The sequence below is a fragment of the Mycteria americana genome, chromosome 2 (assembly GCF_035582795.1).
Source record: "Mycteria americana isolate JAX WOST 10 ecotype Jacksonville Zoo and Gardens chromosome 2, USCA_MyAme_1.0, whole genome shotgun sequence".
NCBI lineage: Eukaryota > Metazoa > Chordata > Aves > Ciconiiformes > Ciconiidae > Mycteria > Mycteria americana.
This window is the reverse complement of record NC_134366.1, coordinates 69,647,376-69,669,477: the sequence shown is the minus strand read 5'-3', so window position 1 is coordinate 69,669,477 and position 22,102 is coordinate 69,647,376. Positions and strand designations below refer to the sequence as shown.

At 43.1% G+C, this 22,102-nt stretch overlaps 1 protein-coding gene across 2 annotated transcripts in view; it reads left to right on the top strand.

Annotated features, from left to right (window-relative positions):
* Nucleotides 1–21,656, top strand: part of LANCL2 (LanC like glutathione S-transferase 2) — a 35,552-nt gene extending 13,896 nt beyond the window's left edge. Inside the window, exons 3-9 of one of the 2 annotated variants that reach the window (XM_075493716.1) lie at nt 3,325–3,532; nt 5,775–5,922; nt 6,548–6,694; nt 10,281–10,463; nt 12,571–12,747; nt 16,093–16,165; nt 17,812–21,656. In XM_075493716.1, the coding sequence (XP_075349831.1) occupies nt 3,325–3,532; nt 5,775–5,922; nt 6,548–6,694; nt 10,281–10,463; nt 12,571–12,747; nt 16,093–16,165; nt 17,812–17,927 (1,052 nt within the window). In that variant the 3' untranslated portion in view covers nt 17,928–21,656. The remainder of the gene's footprint in view (nt 1–3,324; nt 3,533–5,774; nt 5,923–6,547; nt 6,695–10,280; nt 10,464–12,570; nt 12,748–16,092; nt 16,166–17,811) is intronic. The other variant, XM_075493717.1, reaches the window with a different exon arrangement.
* The last annotated feature ends 446 nt before the right edge of the window (nt 21,657–22,102 follow it).

Genomic DNA, 22,102 nt, shown 5'->3' with positions numbered 1-22,102 from the left:
GATGCCAAAACGCTTTTCTGTCTTGGCCTCTTAAGTGCCACTTTGCTATTACAATGGCATATTCTATTCCTGCTCTGTCTAGCTTGTGCTTCAGACATACTTATGCTTTTAGCACAGCATGTTTGAAACGTGCCCTGAGGAGATCTATTCTTTTATCTTTGCATCGTGAGGGAGAGAAGCTTGGAAAAACTCTCCAGGCTTTGCCCGTGCTCAGGCTTAATTCTGGCAGTGAAAGGGTAAAATTTCTTTGCTTTCTTCTTAATGTTTGGGTACAGATGGTGCTGTGGGTGGATGGGTGGGGAAGTTTCAGACAACTCAGGCTTAAACGGTAGATGTGTTTCAAGGTCTGAAAGTGAGTGGCTGCTAAGTGAGTGCAGAGATCTCAAGTGGTGGGCATTCTCTGCTGACATTACAAAACAGCTCCTGGGGAGCCATGCTCTGACACCGACAACTGAAGTTACAGCTGACAAACCAGAGCATGCTGAATATGAGTCATAAGCTAAAAGTAAAACAGCCATCATTAGCTGAAACAAGCAGATAGGTGAACAAGTAACGCAATCTAATGAGAATTGGGTTTTTCCAATCCTGCTTTCCTAGATCACTGCTACATCTATTCCAAGTTGTAAACTTGTTTCAAGGCTTCTGTGGAATTGATTCCTGAATAAAAATACTTGAATGATCTGGCTTTTGAAAAACTTAGTGAAAGTACTTTCTTCCTAAATTTGCTCCTTGCAGCATTTTTCTAGTGTGCAAATCAGAAGATAAAAGCAATGCTGAAAACAACTGCCCTGCTTATTATGTACCAAGTCTAGACAAATCTTATTGGCAGTGCACAGTCCTGAGCATTGGCTTGAGCTCTGTGAAACATCTTTAAAATCTTGGAATGCATACCATTGGCATAACAGTCATAGGACTCATGTTAGAGTCCATCTTGCTTATACAAGTATTCTTTGTATGTGCCAGACATCTTGGAGGAGCCACTTTAAAAGTGTTGCACAAGAAAGGACTGGATGAACTGGGCCTCATGGCTACTTTCTGATCATCCCAGATACCCAGATCAAGGGTATCTGATTTTTTTTTTTTTTATCAAGCCCAGATACCTACACGTTTGTTGCAATATAAAAAAGGGTTACAGAAATCCCACTAAATAGCCCACAGGTTCCTGTGCCACTGAGTTGGGCTAATCAAGGTCTGCAGCAATCTTGGACTCATCTAGAAAGGCCTGTTCAAAGCCAGTCTGGAGAATACCTGAGGATGTACCAGCACTCTTGTGGTCCTATTCTTCTCAGGTAGCCTCACTGTGGAGCTAAGTGGGCCTTGTGTGTACTCGGCTTTAGCTGTGGCTTGGGAGAGTGCTCTCCCTGTTCAGAAACAAGCATGAGATGCAGTACGGTCTGGAGGTAAATGTTTTGCTTCTGCACATGTATGCTTGCAATTGGCCAGTAAACATCCACTTAGGTGGATTTGTTTCACTTTCTTCAGTCTACATTGTTGCAATTTTTAAGGTTTGGTTTGGTTTTGTTTTAAGGGAAAACTATGGAATGAGTTTAATGGCATGAAGCTTGATACTATCTTCCGGCATTCCTTGAGGACTTGTTTGCTTTCTGGCTTTTACAAACCAGCGTAACTTGTGGAAGCTCATAATCTTGTTGTGAAATACATTTAAGGGTTGTAAAGAACTTGGCAAGTTGAATCCAAAAACTCATCAAAAGATCCTTTTACAAATCAAATGGAAAATAAGTCACTTGTTGCATATAATAGATGAGTATTGTACAGTCAATGTACTTAGAATCACAGAATCGTTTAGGTTGGAAAAGACCTTTAAGATCATCAAGTCCAACTGTTAACCTAACACTGCCAAGTCCACCACTAAACCATGTCCCTAAGCACCACATCTACATGTCTTTTAAATAGCTCCAGGGATGCTGATTCAACCACTTCCCTGGGCAGCCTGTTCCAATGCTTGACAACCCTTTCGGTGAAGAAATTTTTCCTAATATCCAATCTAAACCTCCCCTGGCACAACTTGAGGCTGTTTTCTCTTGTCTTATCGCTTGTTACTTGGGAGAAGAGACGGAGCCCCACCTCGCTACAGCCTCCTTTCAGGTAGTTGTAGAGAGTGATAAGGTCTCCCCTCAGCCTCCTTTTCTCCAGGCTAAATAACCCCAGTTCTCTCAGCCGCTTCTCGTAAGACTTGTGCTCTAGACCCTGCACCAGCTTCATTGCCCTTCTTTGGATGCACTCCAGCACCTCAGTGTCTCTCTTGTAGTGAGGTGCCCAAAACTGAACACAGTATTTGAGGTGCAGCCTCACCAGTGCCGGTGAGTACAGGGGGACAATCACTTCCCTAGTCCTGCTGGCCACACTGTTTCTGATACAAGCCAGGATGCTATTGGCCTTCTTGGCCACCTGGGCACGCTGCCATATTCGGCCGGCTGTCAACCAATCTGGGGGTGGTCCTTTTCTGCCGGGCAGCTTTCTGGCCACTCTTCCCCAAGCCTGTAGCGTTGCATGGGGTTGCTGTGACCCAAGTGCAGGACCTGACACTTAGCCTTGTTGAACCTCATCCAATTGGCCTTGGCCCATCTATCCAGCCTGTCCAGATCCCTCTGTAGAGCCTTCCTCCCCTCAAGCAGATCAACACTCCTGCCCAGCTTGGTGTCATCTACAAATTTACTGAGGGTACACTCAATCCCCTCGTCCAGATCGTTGATAAAGATATTAAACAGAATTGGCCCCAATACTGAGCCCTGGGGAACACCACTTGTGACTGGCCGCCAACCGGATTTAACTCCATTCACCACAACTCCTTGGGCCTGGCCATCCAGCCAGTTTTTTACCCAGTGAAGTGTACGCCCATCCAAGCCACGGGCAGCCAGTTTCTCCAGGAGAATGCTGTGGGAAACAGTGCCAAAAGCTTTACTAAAGTCTAGGTAGACAGCATCCACAGCCTCATCCACTTCCCTCATCCATCATTACTTGGCCATACACATGCTTGTTAGCCCATGTTTTTGAGTCTTCAGTGATTTCTTCACCAAGCATTGGTGCCTGTATCATGAATTTTCTTCATTCTTTGCAAATTATGAGTCTACCGTTGGGCTTCAGTCTGATAATTTTTTAAATTTTTGTCACAATCCAAATTGAAATGTAATCAAAATAGATGGCCTGATGCCTTCCTATTGCATAAGCTGGGACCCTTGACTGACATGTTTTAATTGCCCAAATACCTGTTTGCATTTAAGTTACAGGCCCTAAAGAGGGGAATTTGATATACTTAGAAGGAAAAGTAAATGAAACTATCTCTCTTTCTTATGGTTGTTCCAGGTATTGCCCTCTTATATCTGCAACTGTACCGTGTCACGAAAAACCAGAGCCATTTGCAGCGATCTCTTGATTATGTGAAGAGAATTCTTCGCAATCTGAATGGCAGAAGAGTTACTTTCCTCTGTGGTGATGCTGGGCCACTGGCAGTGGGTGCAGTGGTTTATCACAAGCTGAAAAATGACAGTGAATCTAAAGAATGTGTTGCCAAGTAAGTGGTTGATGGTGGAAAAAGCCATGCCCTTCATTTGTAGAGAGCATTGGTTCAGTAACATTAGCAAGTGGAGTTTTGGAGGACAGGATTAAAAAAAGGAGACACTTTCTCCCCTGATACATTTTCAGTAGAAGAATACAAAATAGGCTTTATCTTTATTAAAGCTGGCTTACACTTGATTCACATTTAGCGGGTTATCTTGAGTCCTCTGTTGCTGTAAGGACAGAATGTCCTGGACATATCTGTAGTGCATGCACGTTTAGATTTTGTCACATTGAAGTGACATTTAACAAAAGCCACATGCTTGTCATCGGCAATATGGGCAATATGTAGTGCTTGTGCAGTATGTGATTCTTCCTGTAAAGCGTGGGTCTTACTTGTGGATTCATTACAAAACATGTACACTGCAGGGATCTGGAACCATGCAGACTAAAACATGGTACATCGGATTGATATGTAACAGAGATTTAATAAAACAAAGAGGAGGTATTTGCTGAACAGTTAAAGGCAAGGGCTTTAATTAGGTCAGAGGATATGAAGGGTAGCCTGAAAAAATTCCATCCCCTTTTCAAAGTAATCTAAATGTAACAAATGTCTTGAGAAATCCTATTTAGATGTTGAGCTTCCTTGGAGAACTAACTGTCCCTTTGCTGGTACAGAGCTGACTGCTGTCCCAGCAAGGGCTGGAGGCACTGGAGTCCTGTGGGGTTTGCATTCGGCACCAGCAATCCACCTGCTAGCAGTCCAGCAGCATACATTATGCCACCAGAATTTGCAGACTAGCCTCGTGTCCTCATCTCCATTCTGGTTTATATTTGGAAATATAATTGGTCTCTTTCTAATCTAGAATCCTAGTGTGATTAATCTCTGCTGCTGTTCCTGAATGAATATTTCAGTTTTGAAATGGGTGCTAGGTTTGGGATTTTTGCTTTTAGAACTGGCAGTAAACTTGGGCATGTCATTTTGGATGCAGCTAGGAAAGCAGTGTTGCTGTAAGGCGTGAAGCATGAGTATAGCAAAATGAGATTACCAATAAATCTTTCAGTCTCGCCTCTGCTTGGAAAGTCATTTCTAGGAAGAGGACTGAAAAGGAGGTTAGTTGGATTATTTGTTCCTTTTCTTCCTTTTTTGTTTACAAATACATTCATAACACCAGCTGAGTGGTACATTATAGATGTCAAAATGTAATCTATGATTACACTTTTAACTTTTACCTTGTAGCTGTCCAGTTGTATGATTTGAATAATAAAACTTAACAGTGGACAGGTTAACAGAAAATAATTTAACTCCAAGTCCAAAGAGTAGTTCCAAGACAGGAATGATAATACAAAACGTCTTTTTTTTTTGTGAGTGACTTTTCCCTGGTATTAAGCAGTGACAGCATAAACAAGCCATTTGGGTCAGTGTTTCTACTCCAGCATGATGTTAGTGCTAACATTTCTGCTGAGTAATAGTTATTGGGGGGATCTGGGAATTTAATTTAGTCTTAATCCAAATTGTTTTGCTCCCTTCCCCAATTTAAAATGTGATCATCTCCATGGTTTCATCTAATTGCCAATTTAATCACAAAAGATAGGAAGAGACAGGGAGGGAGTGGGCAGGAAAACAGATCTCTGCTCCACCTCAATTCTAATGCAGACTGGTGGAGTAATAGCAGGAAGTCTCTGTGGAGCAAATGAGTTGCGATGGCCAGCCCAAGGCTTTTTCCATCACTAAAGGCAAGCAAAACACTTGTGCATAATAGCAGTGCCCTTTTCAAAACTGAGCTGCTAAACATTTGAGAGGACGTGTTGTCTAGGGAGGGGGAGTGCTGAATGGTGGTGTTGGGTTTTTTTGTTTACTTTTATTATTTCCCTCTTACACATCTACAATTAATGGTCCTTGCTTAGGTGAAATTCCCAGAGGCTCCAGGTGGTGCTCCCTGTTTGTTGGAGTAGTTCTCCAGCCTCATCCAACCCCCCCACACACCCATACCTCTGTTTCTGTCTGCACAAAAACCTGACAGTTGCACTAGTACTCACCTGGCTCTGGCTCAGAGTTGCCTGTCTGTCAGCGAGGGCATGCATGCAGAGCTCTTGTGTGTAAACCTGGCAGCCAGCTGAACTGGGGATGACTGAAGGGAAGTTGTGGGGCTTCGGCACTCATTCTGCTTCTGGTTTGATTGGTGGCTTGTGCGATACATAGTCCAGATACATCTAGAAAAGATGCTCTCTCTCCCCACCTTCCTTCTTTGATGCAGGTTGTTGCAGCTCCAAAGGACAGTCGTAAGCACAGATGCTGAACTTCCAGATGAGCTGCTTTATGGCAGAGCAGGTTACCTATATGCCTTGCTGTACCTGAATACTGAAATTGGTCCGGATACTGTACCACAGTCTGTTATCAAAGAGGTAAGATATTTTTCTCACTCCAGTGCCACAGCATCACTGAAGTTGAACTGGAATCACTCCTTCACATAATTCAAGGGATTAAGAGAGGGGGGCTGGAGAGGAGAGGGACCTAGAACTGGGAACTCCGTCTCATCCTTCCCTGCAATCTCTTCCCCCTTTCTGTGCTGCCCAGCTGGGACCGAGACAGGCCAGTACGGGTGGGTCCATGGCTGGCCATAGAAATGGCTCTAATATGTAACTAGTTTTAGAGCATTTGAGGATGAGAAATTGTTACAAAAAACCTTAAGAAAGAAGCGTGGAAGTCTTTAAGTGAAAAGAAGGAGAATTCAGTGTGGGGAAGATGCATGACTGTTCTGTAGATACCAGAACCAGAGAAGGCAGGCCTGGAAAAAAGTGATTAGAAATATTTATATATTAAATTTCTGCTCTTAGAAATATAAGTGATTCCATCATTTAGGAGAAATTCCATTTCTGCCTCAACATTCAAGTCCAAATGAATTGAAAATTGTTGTCCTATCACTGTTTATTGTGGCTTATTCTTTACTGTGGTTTTAGTCATGACAAAGTAAAACCCCCTGAATCAAAGCAAGGGAGACAGACAGAAGGGGTGTGTTCTCTTTCTTAGGTAATAGATGCTATTATTGAATCGGGGAAAAACTTTTCGAAGGAGGAGCGGAAAACAGACCGTTGCCCTCTGTTGTACCAGTGGCACAGGAAGCAATACGTTGGAGCGGCCCATGGAGTGGCTGGGATCTATTACATGCTCATGCAGGTAAGAGCATCTTCCGTGGGTTGGGGTGAAACACCACTGATTTCTTGTTTTGCATCAGAGGATCTTATCTTCAGCTTTCATGCATGTGCAGTGTTGTGCTGGGTCAGGATCTCACAATTTGGAATTAGACTCTGTAGCACAGAACTGTGCAGAGATGCTAGCTCAGGCCCTGGTAGCAGAAGAAAACTGCGACTCCAGGTATCCTCGCATTAGAGTGAATTAACCCTTGAGTTGTGGTTCAGAGCACCGGCATTCCAGGAGCTGAAGTTTCCTATCCTCAACAGAGACAGTGGAGTGCCTTCCCTCATCCCCTTGCTTCTTCTGGTGCTTGCAGTTAGACAAGCTAAATATTCACTTACTCACCATCCATCACTCTTCAATTTTTTGCTGTTTTTAAATGAGCACACCACTGGTGCCTCCTATCCTCCTGCCCTGCATGCCCTTCCTCTCTTCTCCGGTGACTTTTTTTTTTTTTCCCCACTGTCTTGAAGCTTTTGGAAGACTATCCTTAATGGCACATTAGTCTTCAGTATGCTTTTATTCTTTAGATGTTCTTCCTGTTCTTTATCCCGCCTCTCTTTCCCCCAAGAATCTGATGTTCCTTAGTGCATTTATGACCCCTGCTCTCCTCTTTCTGTTGTCCTGAGTGAGATTCCTCTCTTCTGTATACCTCCTCTTTCCCGCACTTAAACCCATTCCCCCCTGCCCTGAGATTCTCCAATAGGATTATGACGTTTTTCAAAACCTGTATATCTTATTTCTGTTGTACAATCTTGAAAAAGAGCCTTAAGATTCATTATAGAAGATGGCCATAGAGCTGCAAAATTTGGATTGTACCTGTTCCTGGTTTTTGAAGGTGCTACCAGTCTGTGCATCTTTGTAAATGTTAATTTTCTTACCAGCTCATGCATAATGACTTTCCTTCAGGCAAGTGGAAGGATTGTACATCCTCACAGCCTGACGCTGCGTACAAATATTGACTGCTGAAGTGACTGAGCTGGTATTTGGTGTTGCCACTGCTCAGCCGTTCCTCATTTGCAAAAGGTGCTGTGACCTCCCCTTCTGTTTCAGATTAGCTCACACCACTTCCACCAGTAGCTGAGGCTAAAGCAGCTGACTTTGCAGTGGAAGCTGCTACTGCTCTGCTACCTGGGGGCATGTCTTAACCTCACTACAGCCATTTTCTGCAGTGATCATCTCACTGGGGCCTCAGGCTGCTCTGATTTACTGTGCCCTTATCTTCACTTCCTGCTTTCTTCAACAAGGTGGTCCACCCCCTTCCAGCTCCCTCATCTTCCTGGCTTCCATTTTTCCTTCCCTGGTTCTGCTAGATTTTCAGAGAAACATCCAGTCCTTCAAAGAAGCTGCTTTTCTTTCATCCTTCATTTACTATTCAGGGCTAATGGCAGAAATAATTGCACAGTGCTTTTTGGTTTAAGCAGAAGCTACCCTGTCTACATGTTAAAATTTTAACTATCTTTTCCTTTACATATAATTGCTGCTTTTAAGAATTACCACAAAGCCATTGTTTATGCAGCATGAGATTACTGTCTTTTCACTGTACATTAAATATTGTGAGTCATGCAGAGTTGAGTCATCCACTACAGAAGATGGCATATCGGAGTCCATCCTTTCCCCATCTCTCCCACGCCAAATGAGGAGAATATTTCTGTATTTTCAGGAAAGAATTCAGGAGATGGTTTGTTGAGTGGTTGTTTGATAACAAAAAAAGGGCATCCAACATAGCACCTGAGATGTGAAGGTCACTGATCATCATTTCTGTACAACACCTTTATGAGGAAACATGTATTGCTGGATGGACTTACAGAAGGGTACTGGAAGAATAAGAGCTCGGCAGTGTTAAATAACTCATCCAGGAGGTAGAGGGGGAATCTGAAGTGCTAGCTAGCGAATCCCTAATCCTAGCCCCTTTTACTAACCCTAAGGCAAAAATGTCTGTTTGCATATCATTGCTCTTGGCCAGAGAGTCACATACCCGTAGGTTAATTTTTTGCTGTTGGAAGTAGGTGCTGGGAACCTCAGCAGCTTGGGCAAAGAACTCACTTGTACTCAGATCTTCTTGGAAGCACAAGGGGAGAAGGAGGTTTAGAACGAGCTCTGCTTTTCCTGGATTTACCTCCCAAGAACAGATGTGCAGGGCTGGGCTGGGCTTGCCTTGCACAGCTCAAGACTGAAGGCATTTATTGCTGGTGCCCATCTGCTTTCCCTTCTGCTGCAGGGGTGCAGTGTGAAATCAGAGCCCTGAAACAAAGCTTCCCCCAGAGCCTCCCAACCCCACAGGTCAGTGTCTGAGTGAGGGCTGATCAGCTCTGGGGTGTTTTTCATGATAAGCTGATCTGTATTCAGGTGTACTTCTGATTAGCAGTGTGGAGGTTTCTGTTCCACTCAGAAAAGTGCAGAGGTGGAGTTTGAGGGACCTGGTAGCTACAAGTCTGGCAAAGCTTTGCTGGCTGAGGTAAAATAGAGGCTTTTGGTTTTTACAGGTTACTGAAAATAGAGCTATTGAAAGTCTTCCTTCATTTGGCTGTAAGACTGTCAATTGTAGCAGTGTGCTCACTTATTGAATGCAAATGTGCTGGAGCTGGTGGGAAACAGTGAAATTGTATGACATTGAGTCAGCAACAAAGACAAGTTATTAAAAAAAATAAGCTCAGTTATTAGGCTCCTGTAGGCTCCAATTTCTGCAGTTGTTCCCACAGCTTACATGAATTCCAGAAATCCTGTAGGGTGTGTAAAAATAGAGAGCTCTGTTATGAAAATACTGTAAAATGGGCTGGTAGAGGAGGGAATACCAACTAAGAACAACTGCAGACCCAACAGATACTCTGCTTCTAAACATTTACTTACAAGCAGCATGCAGGTTGATGGATATATTCTCCTTTTGGCGGAGATGTAAACTAAATACAAGAAATGAGAAAGAAAATTCAGCAGAGCAACCTAAGGATGAGCTTGTAGTACAAAGATGTTTAGCTACCTGGAGAAGTAGCTGTTGCTCCTGAAATTGGAAATGCAGATTTATAGCCTATAGCTTCAGGGAGTTTTGTTTATGATGGAAAACTTTAACCTTCATAAACCTTTGCCAGGTATGCCACTACATACACTCTTCTTCATTTATTGGGAAATAGGACAGGTTTGTCTACGTTAGTTATTTTTAAAACAAAATGTATAACCCATTGTGTTTTAAGTGTGTATTATGAGCAACATATCTGTAAAACCATCTTTCTCCTGTAAGTGTTCTCTCTATTTTAAGGTATAGAGGCCTGGGATTCTTGAAATCCATATTCTGTTCTCAGTTCTTCCGTAGTCTTTCTGTGTCACCTCCAGTAAGACAGGTAACAACTTGGTGCCCCAATTTCTTTGTTTCTACAGTAGCTGTAAAAACGCTCTTCACAAGGGTATTGTAAGCAGACATTAATTAAATCTGTATGAAGTGATTCAAAGTATTTGGATCAAGGGCACATATGTGGGGTACTTGAAAATAGATCATAGAATTAAGTGTTGATGCAGTTTGTTACTACTTCTGTTTATGGTTTTGGTGATGGTTTTTTTTTAATGTTTTCTTTAGCCAATTGCAAACGTGGACCAGGAGACCCTGGCAGAGCTGGTGAAGCCAAGCATTGACTATGTGCGTCATAAAAAATTCAGATCGGGGAATTACCCATCGTCACTGAGCAATGAGACTGACAGACTGGTTCACTGGTGCCATGGTGCCCCCGGAGTCATCCACATGCTCATGCAAGCTTATAAGGTGAATCATTCTGTGTTCATATAGACCTCTATTTTTACAGAGACACCTGTATGCAGGCCTGTTAGATTGTAAGGCTTGTATTTTACATCTTTCTAAATCTAGACTTTCAAACCAGAACCCTAGGCTAGGCACCTAAAATTCTCACAACACTTATATAGGTATGTTTGTAAAGAGGAAATAAGTGGGTAAAATTGCTTCTCAGGGTGCTAGTAGCTACTAGACTTTAGGCTTTCTTGGAAAAGGGCCATCTATTTAAACAATCTGATATCAGAGTCCTGGGTGTGAGAACATTGACCTAAATTCTTTGAATCTTCATCCCAAGAGTTTTAAGAATTATGTTGGTTTTCAAAAACGTAGGTTCATGTGTCTTGCCAAAGAATGTCTTCCATAAATTACTCCATTATTAACGTATAGCCCTTGAGAACTTAATGTCAGAGCAAAGATTCCAGGCCCCTTCTAGGGCATAAATATAACCACTGAGCTGCCACAAGCCTACTGTTTGGTCTTCTCCATCCTTAACTAGGTTTGCTATCTCTCTTGTGTTGTGCACTTCTGATTTGCATGACATTTGAAAGTATGCCATTTAATTAAATTTATGCAAATTGATTCCTGCTCTTGACAGCCCTCCTTGGCAGATTCCCTGGTCGGCCTCTGGGTGGGCTGATGAAAAGCAGGCTTGGTTTATGGAATAATTACTCATGCTGCTACCTGAAATATGAACTGTAAATCTCTTGCAGCATTGCTGAATGTAGCAGCAGTCACAGTTGCTTTTACTTTGGGCTGTGGTAGGAGGTTGACTTAACACTGCAGACTTCTTCCCCCCCCCCCCCCCCTTTTTTGTCAATGCGATGCTTTCCCTAGCACAAAATGTTTTGCAGGAGATAAGAGGGATAGGACCAAATTCTGTTTAGCAGTCTCCTTTCTGGCCTCTTTTTATGTTTAAGATGATGGGGCATATGATGCTTTTCTTTTAGTCTTTATAATCTGCTTTTTGAAGAAGCAATAAGAAAAATTGGAGTATGTTTTGCTGGCTGTGCTTTCATACCAAGCACAGGGACTTGTGATAACAGACAGCAGTGTTTGTCCTGGAAATCAAATGATGTTGCCAGGCCTTCATTTGAAATGTTACGGCTAAGTAGCTGACAAACCCTGTTCAGAGAGAGGGACTTTCTTTATCAAGCTTGTGGATTTAAGAATCTTGCATGGTAATTGCTTCTATTACCTTATTAAATAGCATCCTTGCAGGGGATGCCATCTCTAAAGGACTAAGTCTACAGTAGTGCATCAATTACTATTCTTTTTTGTCTTGTTGATCTGTAGAGTGACTTAGGCAAAGGGGAGCAAAAAAGTAGTCTTATAAAGATGGAAGTCTGGTGGTGTTCAGCTAAACTACTTGCTTTTGTTTTCTGCTCCCTTGATGGGCTCTCTTGTGTCCAAAATGCACTTCGGTTGCAATAAACTTTGCAAAATCGGTCCTTTGCCCAAGCTGGCTAGTACTTCTGAGTAGTTCCAATACAAATACTAATCAAGGTAATGGAGTTCCTGCTTGTACTTGTGACAGATAAAAGAGCCCTGTGCTATGCAAAGAGACATTCTCATGCATTTTCAACATGGAATTGAAGGCAGACGGTGAGTAACCAGCAAGAATTACTCAGAAAGACCAGGACCTAGCCCTTTAGGACCAGATGTGATGGCCAGTATTCTGTGTTACGTTTCTTGGAGGCAAGAATTACATTTCTGTGTTTCAAATCAAGTGATGTAGTGATTTGGGAATCAAGGGGAGAAGCAAAAAAGGACCACATACCCTTCTAATAGATTACAGGTTGTAGAGCCAAGGGTCTTGGAACTTGAGTTTGGTTTTTTTGGGGTGGGGTCCTGATTTTGGAAACAAAAACTTTAAAAGCTCTTTCTTTTTCCATGCAGAGAAATGAGAAACAACTTATTAAGAAAAGAAAGTCAAGACTATGATGAATGGATTATTAAAATTCAAAATAAATTGCATATGAAACCCCCACGCCAACAGCGAAACATTTCTCAGGTCCAGCTTCCTTTTGTTTTCATTAGTAGTTCAATTTATGTGTGTTTATTCTCTGGTTTTATTCCACAGACCTTTAAAGAGGATAAATACTTGAAAGATGCTATGGACTGTAGTGATGTCATCTGGCAGAGAGGTTTATTGAGAAAAGGATACGGGATCTGCCATGGTACTGCTGGCAATGGCTACTCCTTCTTGTCTCTCTATAATCTAACTCAGGACAAAAAGTACCTCTACCGAGCTTGCAAGGTGAGCTCTGCAGCATCCCAACAAAATTACTGTTCCCTTTCACGTCATAACGCCCATGCAGGAGTAAACTGTAATCGGAGTAGGCTGTTGTGTGCTAGAGCTGTCCCGTCACTTGCTCCCCTTTACTCACACTTTGACTGGACGATTTCAACTTTGTATGTGGGGCACGCACTGTCTTAATATGCAGAGTGAAACGCACAAATGTTCTGTAAGGGGGGAGGAACTAAACACATATTCAGAAGAAAATACAGTCTGAAAATCAGCCTGCCTGAACAATAACAGGCTAATGTTATGTGGTGGTAATTATTCCATTGAGACATCCACTGTCATCCTCAGCTCCTCAAGCGATACTGTTTGTAGTCTTTTGTAATTATTTGTTTTCAGACTAGTGTCTGTTTGGGGCTTTTAGAGCTCTGAATTGCAGTTATTAAATTGCTCACTTAGATTTTTTTTCATTAATACAAATTGCAGAGAAAGACACACTCAGAATTTTTCCACTGGAATTGTCCAGGTTCTGCTATCAGCTCTTGACTATGCTAGCAGTTGCCAAAGGAGAAGGCTTTCTCTGCCTCTTTTTCCTCATCTCATGAGACTTTGGTTTTGGTTTGGTTTTGGTTTGGTTTTGTTTTGTTTTGTTGGGTTTTTTCCAGCTTAATTCACTGATATTAGGTTTCATATTGCATACATAGCTATTTAGCTGAGGCCTTTTGAAAAGTATTGCAATGGGAAATTTGATGAGTTGCTTCTTAGGTGCTTTCAGATGAGCACTGGCCATATGTAAAGCTATTGTATTCATCTCCACCGTCAGCCTGTCCTCTGTCACCAGAGCTTTAAAAAGTCGCTGCTTGTCTCACATTTACCAAAGCATCACGCCATGAGGACACCTGTAAGCATACCTGCATCCTAGAGAATGTAATAAACCACTCACACTCCCACAGCAGATGTGTGACTTAGTTACATGTCCCCCACTGCTGACGTGTGAGCCACAGCACCAAGCAGGCATTGCTGTCGGCACAGCTATTGGGCTCTCCCTGTCATCCTCCATGCTAGCACATCTTCTGTGGCTCTGTGCAGCATTTGCAACTCTTGTTGGTGCTGCATTTCTGGCCCAAGAGAGCCCTAACGTTCTTCCATACCAAGCTAGAGAAAAGCAAGCATATCTATTTCAAAGCCAAAAAAGGAAGAGACTCAGTTACATACCTGAAATCCCTTTGAGAAGGAAGATGTGGCACAGTGGCCAAAGACTGTTTGCTGGAGGTGCCCAGCATAGTCAGGTCTGGCAGCGTATTTGCAGCCATTCTGCATTTTAGCATCCCCAGCACTCGGTCAGGCCCTTCGGGCTCTTGCAGGGGAAATCTTGAAACAGGCAGAGGAATTTGCTTGTCTGGCATTCTTGAAATCTTTTCTTTTTGAGCCAGAGCATGCAGGGCAGCAAGCATGCAGTTATGTTGGTACCTAAAGGCATGTAACTGAGAGACCTAGGTGGCTCCCCTCCCAGGGGGGTTTGCTCACACCGATAACATGAGGCCCAGGGGAAGGAGTCTGGCCAGGAATCCCTGGTTACCTCTCGAGAGCCATGAAACTGTTTCACAAATGAACCAGAACAGCTTGAAAGGCCATGGCTCACAGAGACCCCTGGTTTGTACTTCTCATTTTCGGCTTTGCAGCTTTTCTCCAGCATTATCAGACAGGCTCCCAGGAGGCTGAGCTGCTCCTAGCTGGCCTGCCTGTGAGAGGAGAGAGGGGCTGTGGCATCCTGGGCTACAGGCAGCAGAGAGCATCCAAGCCCTGTGCGGCTCAGCGTTGTGATTAAACCACTGCTAATGGCAAGCATGCCCAGTCTATGTGAAATAATGGCAGAAGTCTCCCTGCTAGAAGATTTTTTTTTTCCCCTTGGTTTAACAAAGATACTAGTGTGGCTTACTGGATCTGTGAGTTGTGCTGAAGCTATGAACTTGCAAATGATGGTTGTGCTTCAATAGCCTGGGGTGCATTTTTTTAAGTTCTGTTGCAGTTCCCAGGCTGGCAGTAATAATAAAGGCTAGTAATAAGATGTGGATGTTGCAAGAATTGATTGTAGTTTAGAAACATACCATAAACATGTTCTGTCCTCACATATAAGACAAGATTACATGGAGAATTAAACCTTGGTTTGAAGAGTTATACCTGGGGGGGGCCGAAAAATGTTTCATCAGTTCTCAATAACAGTGTGGGCCACAATGTGTTTGTGGGTTTTTTTGCTGGGTTTCCTCAAGACATTCACACACATGCACACACTCCTACCAAAAGAAGAAAAATCTATCCCCCAATAGACGTGTAAACAGAACAGAGTTGGGCGGAAGAAGGGAGGAGATGCCACCCTTTATCCTCCTGATGAACAGATTGATGACTCTGGGGGGCATGCTCACACCCCATATAGCTCCAACTCTAGAGCCAGGGCACCCTTTAGTTAGTAGGATGATCTGTTCGCTAACAGGTTACCCAAATTGTAGGGGGAGCAGGGAGAGATCTCTCAGTTCTTTGCCTTGCAGGAATCTTCACACTGTATTTTGCATAAGCAGTGGTTTGCTTCCAAGCACAGAAATGCCAGGGGAACTTGTGGCCCCCTGTATGCTCTGGGGAGCCATAAAGGAGAAATAGATGGTTGCTAATAAATTGATCCAGGTGTGGTTCATAAGTCATGCATGACTAATGTAGCTACTGCAGCAGTGTTGATCAAACACTAGAAAGACACTGTTAACTCTTTTTAATGGTATTCCATCTTCTGCAAGAAAATATTGATGACCATAATTGTCTAACTGTATTTATAATGATTTTTCGTAAGGCTTGGGGAGAGCAATAAATAAAGTTAAGTAATGGCAGCTGGAGATTTAATACTCTAAATTGGTGCACGGAAGTGAAAGAAAACCAAAATGCAATTAACAACCCTGCGTCCTGAGCACGTGGATAAATTAAGCACCAAGACAGATAAGAAACTGTCATATTATAGTCATATTATAGTATTAGAAAAATGTTGCCCTTGAAACTGAATATATCTGTCCTTGCAGCATTTTTCATTGACGTGTAGCAGGGCTGCTTTACAGAATACGGAAGTTAAGTACAGCCCACCTAATTACATTGTTATGAAACTGAAACTTGTGCTGTGGAAATATATATCCTAAAACCTAATTGCAGCCTTGTCACAGTTGGAAGTGGGACAAATTGATCTCGGACAGTGATTCCTGTGTTGTGTCTCTGCTTATACTACTTCACATTTAGTAGCTATTAAAGATATGTAGATACTCAAGCTTGCATTTAACAGTCTTAAATAAAAAAGTAATTTTTTTTTTTCAACTTTTTTCCCAGTTTGCTGAATGGTGTTTGGAGTATGGTGCACATGGATGTCGTATTCCTGACCGACCTTATTCTCTCTTTGAAGGTAAAGTCATGGTGTTGCAAATGGTATTGTATTATACAGGAAAGAAGGGCAACCTTGCAGTTTTGGCACATGCTTAGGGGTTGGGAAATCTTTGGTGGGTTCCTCTACTATTAAAAATAGACCCACCCCCTACCACTACCTCTGCCTAAAAGAAGGTGGGGAGGGGGGGGGAGAAAAAGACAAAAGAAAATAATTCACGACCATGACTTGCACTTTTGGTTGCATTTCAGCAGTTTCCAATGTAAAGCCAGTGCCACTGTCATTCTTGAATAAAATTCTGCTGTACTGATGCCTCTTGGCTTAAAGCAAACACAAGTCTGGGCAAGGAAAAAAGCTAGTTTTAATATGAAGGCAAATCACTTGAACAGAAAAGAAATGCAGAGTTCTTAGGGGCTTTTCCGTAAGTTCAAAGATGTTCCTAAATACTTTCCTAGAGTTTTGTATTTTTTTTATTTGTAGCTTATTTTCTATTCCCTATCTCATCGTTATGTTTTAGAAACACAGTAGCAAGGAATCATAGACCCAAGCAGGATTTAAAGTAACGCTGCTACTTCATGAACAATGAGCCTAGTGTGCCACCTATCACAAATACGTGAAATTACAGCAGACCGAATAGGACTATTTTACAAATAAAGCAATTCAAGGTGTGAACACAAGAGAGCAGTAGTTATATGCATCCCTTCTAAATACACAGTTATTGTCTTAATATTTAAGGGAGAAGAGTATAAGTATTCTTATTCCTGAGAGCTCCTTTGCATGCACTTGTAGAAAAAGCAGGCATACAATCTGTGGTATAAAAACTTTGAAATTTGTTGAGAAGGTGAAGTAATGGCAACAACAGAATGATTTGTGCTTTAATGCTGACATACAGCTTTTATTTTAGGTTTTTGATGTCAGTGATTTTTTTTTTTTTTTTTAATCTAGAAGTATCAAATTTGAGACAAAAAAGTCTTAATTTTGGGGAGGTTCTGTAGCCAAAGTTGTGCTTGAAGTTGTTCAATTCTGCATGTACGTGCACACTTTCAGTGGAAGTTGCATATGCGTCTTACAGGATTGTCTTAATCATTTCATTTGCATCAGATGCTGTATTTCAGGAAGGTTCCTTTGTTTGTATGTGCTTAGCTATTGATAAAATAGGATTTTAGCTTGATCATAAAACTGAGCTTTCATTTGTATGCTCCCCTGCTGTAGGGTGCCTCTGTTGTCTGTCACCCTAAGAGTTTTATTAGGTGATGCTGGTGTTAGTGCTTCAGGCTGTGGATGACCTCTTTATGAATCTGTACATCACAAGTATAATAAAGTTTCGCCTTTGTTTTTTCACCAGTGAAATGACGAGCAAGAGCTGCTCAGATTCTGAGGGACAGTCCAAATTGGGATTTACTTTTTCTTAATTGAAGTAGCATTGAGGTTGTGCAGCTGAAAAGATGGCAGCAGAGAGATCTTGGTTCTTGCCTTTGATCTTTTCAAGTGAAACTTGGTTTCCTGGGCAAAGTACAGATGAACTTGCCTTTCTATAGGCCCTAAGTTCACCTGTTCAAAAAAAGATCTGGTGACGAGGTGTTCAAACAGGTGCTGTTGCCTTTGCTGTCAACTGTGCTATTTTAATGTCAAAGATGCACAAAGATCTCTTTCTCGTTATGTTTTAGGCATGGCTGGAGCTATTCACTTCCTCTCAGATATTTCAGTACCGGAGACTTCCCAGTTTCCAGCGTTTGAACTTGGACCTCAAAGGAGGGAAAACAAAGTGGAACAGGACAGCTAAAAGATCATTTTGAATGGAAACTGATGCCAAAAGAGATGAGACTGTTTAGTGCCTCTGCTACTGAACCAACTCGACCGTAAACCTTTTCTCACCTCCCCGCCCCAAAGGACCATGAAGTCATTAAAGCATGAACAGGAGAAGCCACGTTTAAGTTCTGTTAAAGTGACACCTTCAGATGTAGGACAAGAGAAGTCAAGTTTTGAACTTTCTCCCTTCTGTTGTATTTGTCTTCTTCAGGTCTTTGACATGCTCTGCACGTTTATTGGTGTTGTCTGTTGATTCAAGTCTTTTGTTGTTAGCAAAAAGCTGGTCTCTGTGTGAATCTCTGTCCTGTACCTTCGCACATGACTCATAACAGCAGTGTAGCTTTCTGCAGCGTGGTTACCCAGAAAGTTCCACCTTATGCCAGAGTTCACTGCAGGACAGTGCCCAGCCTCACCGGTGAGCTGGCAACTTTAAAAAGAGATGAAAAATGTCTTTATGTTCATATTTTTCTGCATTTTTCTCCACAGTCCCTAGAAGCTAAGGTGATGGAGATGAGCCTTTTTTGATGAAGAGGTATGAGGCCATCTCAGTTTTCAGAAACTTAGCAGGCTGGAAGGGACCTGACTTTTGTTTTGCTGCTGTTGTGGGAGGTTTTTTTGAAAGCCTGAAAGAGCGGCTTCCTTTGATACCTGCACCTGGTTAGTGTGTTAGGCACTTACAGCAGGGTGGAGATGCTTGTCCCCACCTCTGCAAAGCCCCATCCCATGGTATGAGCTTAACAAACTGCAGGTGGAGTCACCCATACTAACCTCCCGCTGGCACCAAGAGCAGAGCAGGGACAGCATAACTGTGCTTCTCCTCTCCTGTATGTGGATTTGTAATAAACCTGTCCTGCAGCATCTCGTATACAAATGAGTAAGGGAGGGTGTCAGGGCAGTTTCTCATGCTGTTAAGTCGGGACGAGTGTTGCTTCCAAACCAAGGCAGTGATTTGTTCTGGGCCCTTTCCTCCCTCTCCCAGCCCTGCTGCATTTAGCCCCTATAGTATGATAGGAGCAATAAATAACAGCTGCTTGTGGAAGCTGCAGAAGATTAATGAGCAATATGAAACCATTGCTAGAGGCTCTAATTGAAGTTGATTTCATCTTAAAATCCAAACAGAAAAAGCCCTCTGCCCTTAGTTTTAACTGTGCTGCTAGTGCTTTGGTTCCTCTTGCAGTGTGGTGGGGTTGTGAAATACTAGACCTGCCTCAAGGTGCTCCTGAGTATCAGGCTCTTGGTTTGGGAGAAGTGGGACATACTGTAAGTACACCTACAGCAGGCTTATGTGTTCCAGATCATAAGTACGCTTACTGCTTGGGAAAGGTAGGTAAGTGTAGCGCACTCTCACTCGCTCAAGCTCTGTTGTCATCCTTCCCCCAGGTCTCCCTGTGCTCTGTCATTCCAGGTGCTTATTTTAATTGATACCTTCTATCGGGTGGGAGTGTGACAGATGGCAGAGACTTTGACCTTTCAGGCGTGCGTTGGGATATATGTGACCTGTGGGCCATCTGCTGAGCGCCAGTGCTTGCAGTCAGGCTTGGAGATGCATTGTTGCACCCGCATAAATCTCTGAATGGTAGCAGGTGACTTCCTTGAACTTTATAGTATCTGTTGCCAAATCCATTGGGATGTTGATAATGTTCATGTTCAGTTTTGCTGGGCAAATAGCAGCAGTGCCAGTGCAAGGACAGCTTAATGTCACAGTGTAGCTCCTCTGCTGGTTTGTCAGATAGGACTAAAACACAGGAGCAGTAGGAGAGACTTTTCCACCCCTCTGGAAAAGGGCAGAAGATGAGGTGGGGAACACCAAACCCAGCTGCATCTATACAGCCAGGGATGAGGGAAAATGCTGAAAGGCAGTGGGAGTGAGGGATGCTGCATGGGAGGCAGCTGGGGTGAAGCAAAGCAGAGCAGGGCTGCAGAAAGCGGAGGGATCAGTGAGGAACGGGAAGAACTGATTACAGGAGGCAATGCACAGAGTGTACCAGTAGAGGCCATCTCAAATGAGATGTTCCTCCGTGGCAAGCATGCTAAGGTCTAACTGTGTTTCTTTTTTCAGCCTGTGGATCACTGATCCTGCCCATAGATAAGCCAGGGAGGAAACTTGCCCAGGGTGAAGTCTCACAGAAATTCTAACAAAGGAGGTAGATGGCAGCTCTGATCCTGTTTCACATCACCCCCACCCCTTTTTTCCTTCCCCTCCGCTGTGACCGCAGAGCATGTGGGGTGGGTTAACAGGGAAGGGGCTTGCCAGGTTTGCAGGAACCACCTGTAAACAGAACAGAGGCCACTGGCCTTCCCGGCAAATCCCAAGCGTGTGTTGTACTGACTGCTTAACTAGGGGGTCAACAGGCAAGTTTTTTCATTCAGTGATTATATACATATACGCCTTCTTGGCTGCTGAGCTTGGAATGGCACCTGTGGGAGGTGATTTTGGCTGGCTGGAGCCCAAGTGGAATTAAAACTTGCTGGTTTAAAAAATATATAGGTATATACACACTTAGAACAGCTTAATATTGAGCAGATCTCCAAGATGCTTGAGTGCACCTGTTGAAATAATGAGCAAGTCAGCTACCAGCTCTTTCTGTATTGTAGCCAGCCTTCTGCTGCGGTGGGGCCTGGCACCATCTTTCTCCGCAGAATCCTCTTGGAATTGAGCAAGACTGGAAACATAACGTATTGAGTCAGGAAACGTCTGACAGTGCGTCTGCCTCGTCTTCCTGACGACTTTCCCCGTGGCTCTTCCTTTCTGTTCGTCACAGCGTTGTGATATCTAGGTGGCCCATTAAGAAAGGATATTGTGTGAAGGTGAAAAAATGCATTTCATCAAGGCATTGTTTTCAGAAATCACATCAAACTAAAATGTGGAAAATGTCTTAATATTCCCTGGTTTGCTTTGTCCGTGTGTAATAGTCCATCTGTTGCAAAAAGCAGTAGTGTTAAAAATGGAGATGCTCTTTGGGCAGAAAAAGAGGAAAAAAATGCTGATGTTTTGTTCTTTGGCTTTATTAGTAAAGATCAAGCTATGTGATGGTGATTTATGAGATTCTGGGTTTTTTTCCCCTGTTGTACTTCTTCCTTCCCTCCAGCATTGTGGTGATAGCTGTCCCACCAGTCTGACTGCTGAACCGCCTCCCGCTCTCATAGTCCTGCAGAATGAAACACAATGCCAGAGTGTGGGCAAATCGCTTTTCTTTTAACCTTCACCTTTTATTAACACTGAAGACCTCTTTACTGCTGCTTTTCCCAGGCGATTTTTCGTGTACATTGCTTAGTGCGAAGCATTGCTTTCCTCTCTGGTCACATAGGTCCTGTTGAACAGTTTGCAGCTAAAGCCTGACTCATGACTAGCTGGTTCTTAAGAACACACAAGAAATTTCTCTGTCCAGCTGACTAACATCTGTTTTCCAGCTTTGAGAAAGCTTGATGTTTTTCTCTAGGTAGGCTTTAACAGAAGAAAACTTCAAGTATGCTGCAAGCAAGGGGCAGTATTTCTGTTTCGCAAAGCCCCATGTGCCACTCATGGCCCTCTGCCACTGAGAGCAGCTGCTCCTTTTTTGAATTAATAGCATTATTTCTGGTCTGTAGGCAGGGACCTGAAAATAATCTGTAGAAATTCAGCTGTAGCTAGCTAAATGTGTTGGGGCTTTACTAGCACAATAGTTCTCTGTAAAGTCAAAATAGGGTAGGCTAGAGAGAAAGGTGGAAGTACGCGTGCTGCGTGTCAGGTAACAGCTAGGCAGCAGCGTGCTGCTTGAGCCCTGTCCCATCAGGGTGTTTTGATGCAGCAGTCTCTTTCCTGGTGAAATTATTCACTTTTCCCGCATTTGTTTTCATTGGTTTCAGGTCTATTCACAGGTGCAGGAACCCAGCCTCTGCCTGGCAGAGCAGCCCATGATTTGCACGCAGGGAGCAGTAGTGACCTGTCTTCAGCCACTGCTTCTCTTCAACAGCTACAAGTGGGCTGCTGTAAATCCAGCTGTAGCTATGAGATAAGCTAGGGTTAGGCAGCAGGCGATAACTATACAGAGACATAGATACAGACACCTATCCTTGTGACTTCTCTCACTATATAAAGCCAAAATAACACATATGCGCAGATAAGGAGCTACCTCCATCTGCAGGGGCTGGGTTTGGAGGGCTGCTTAA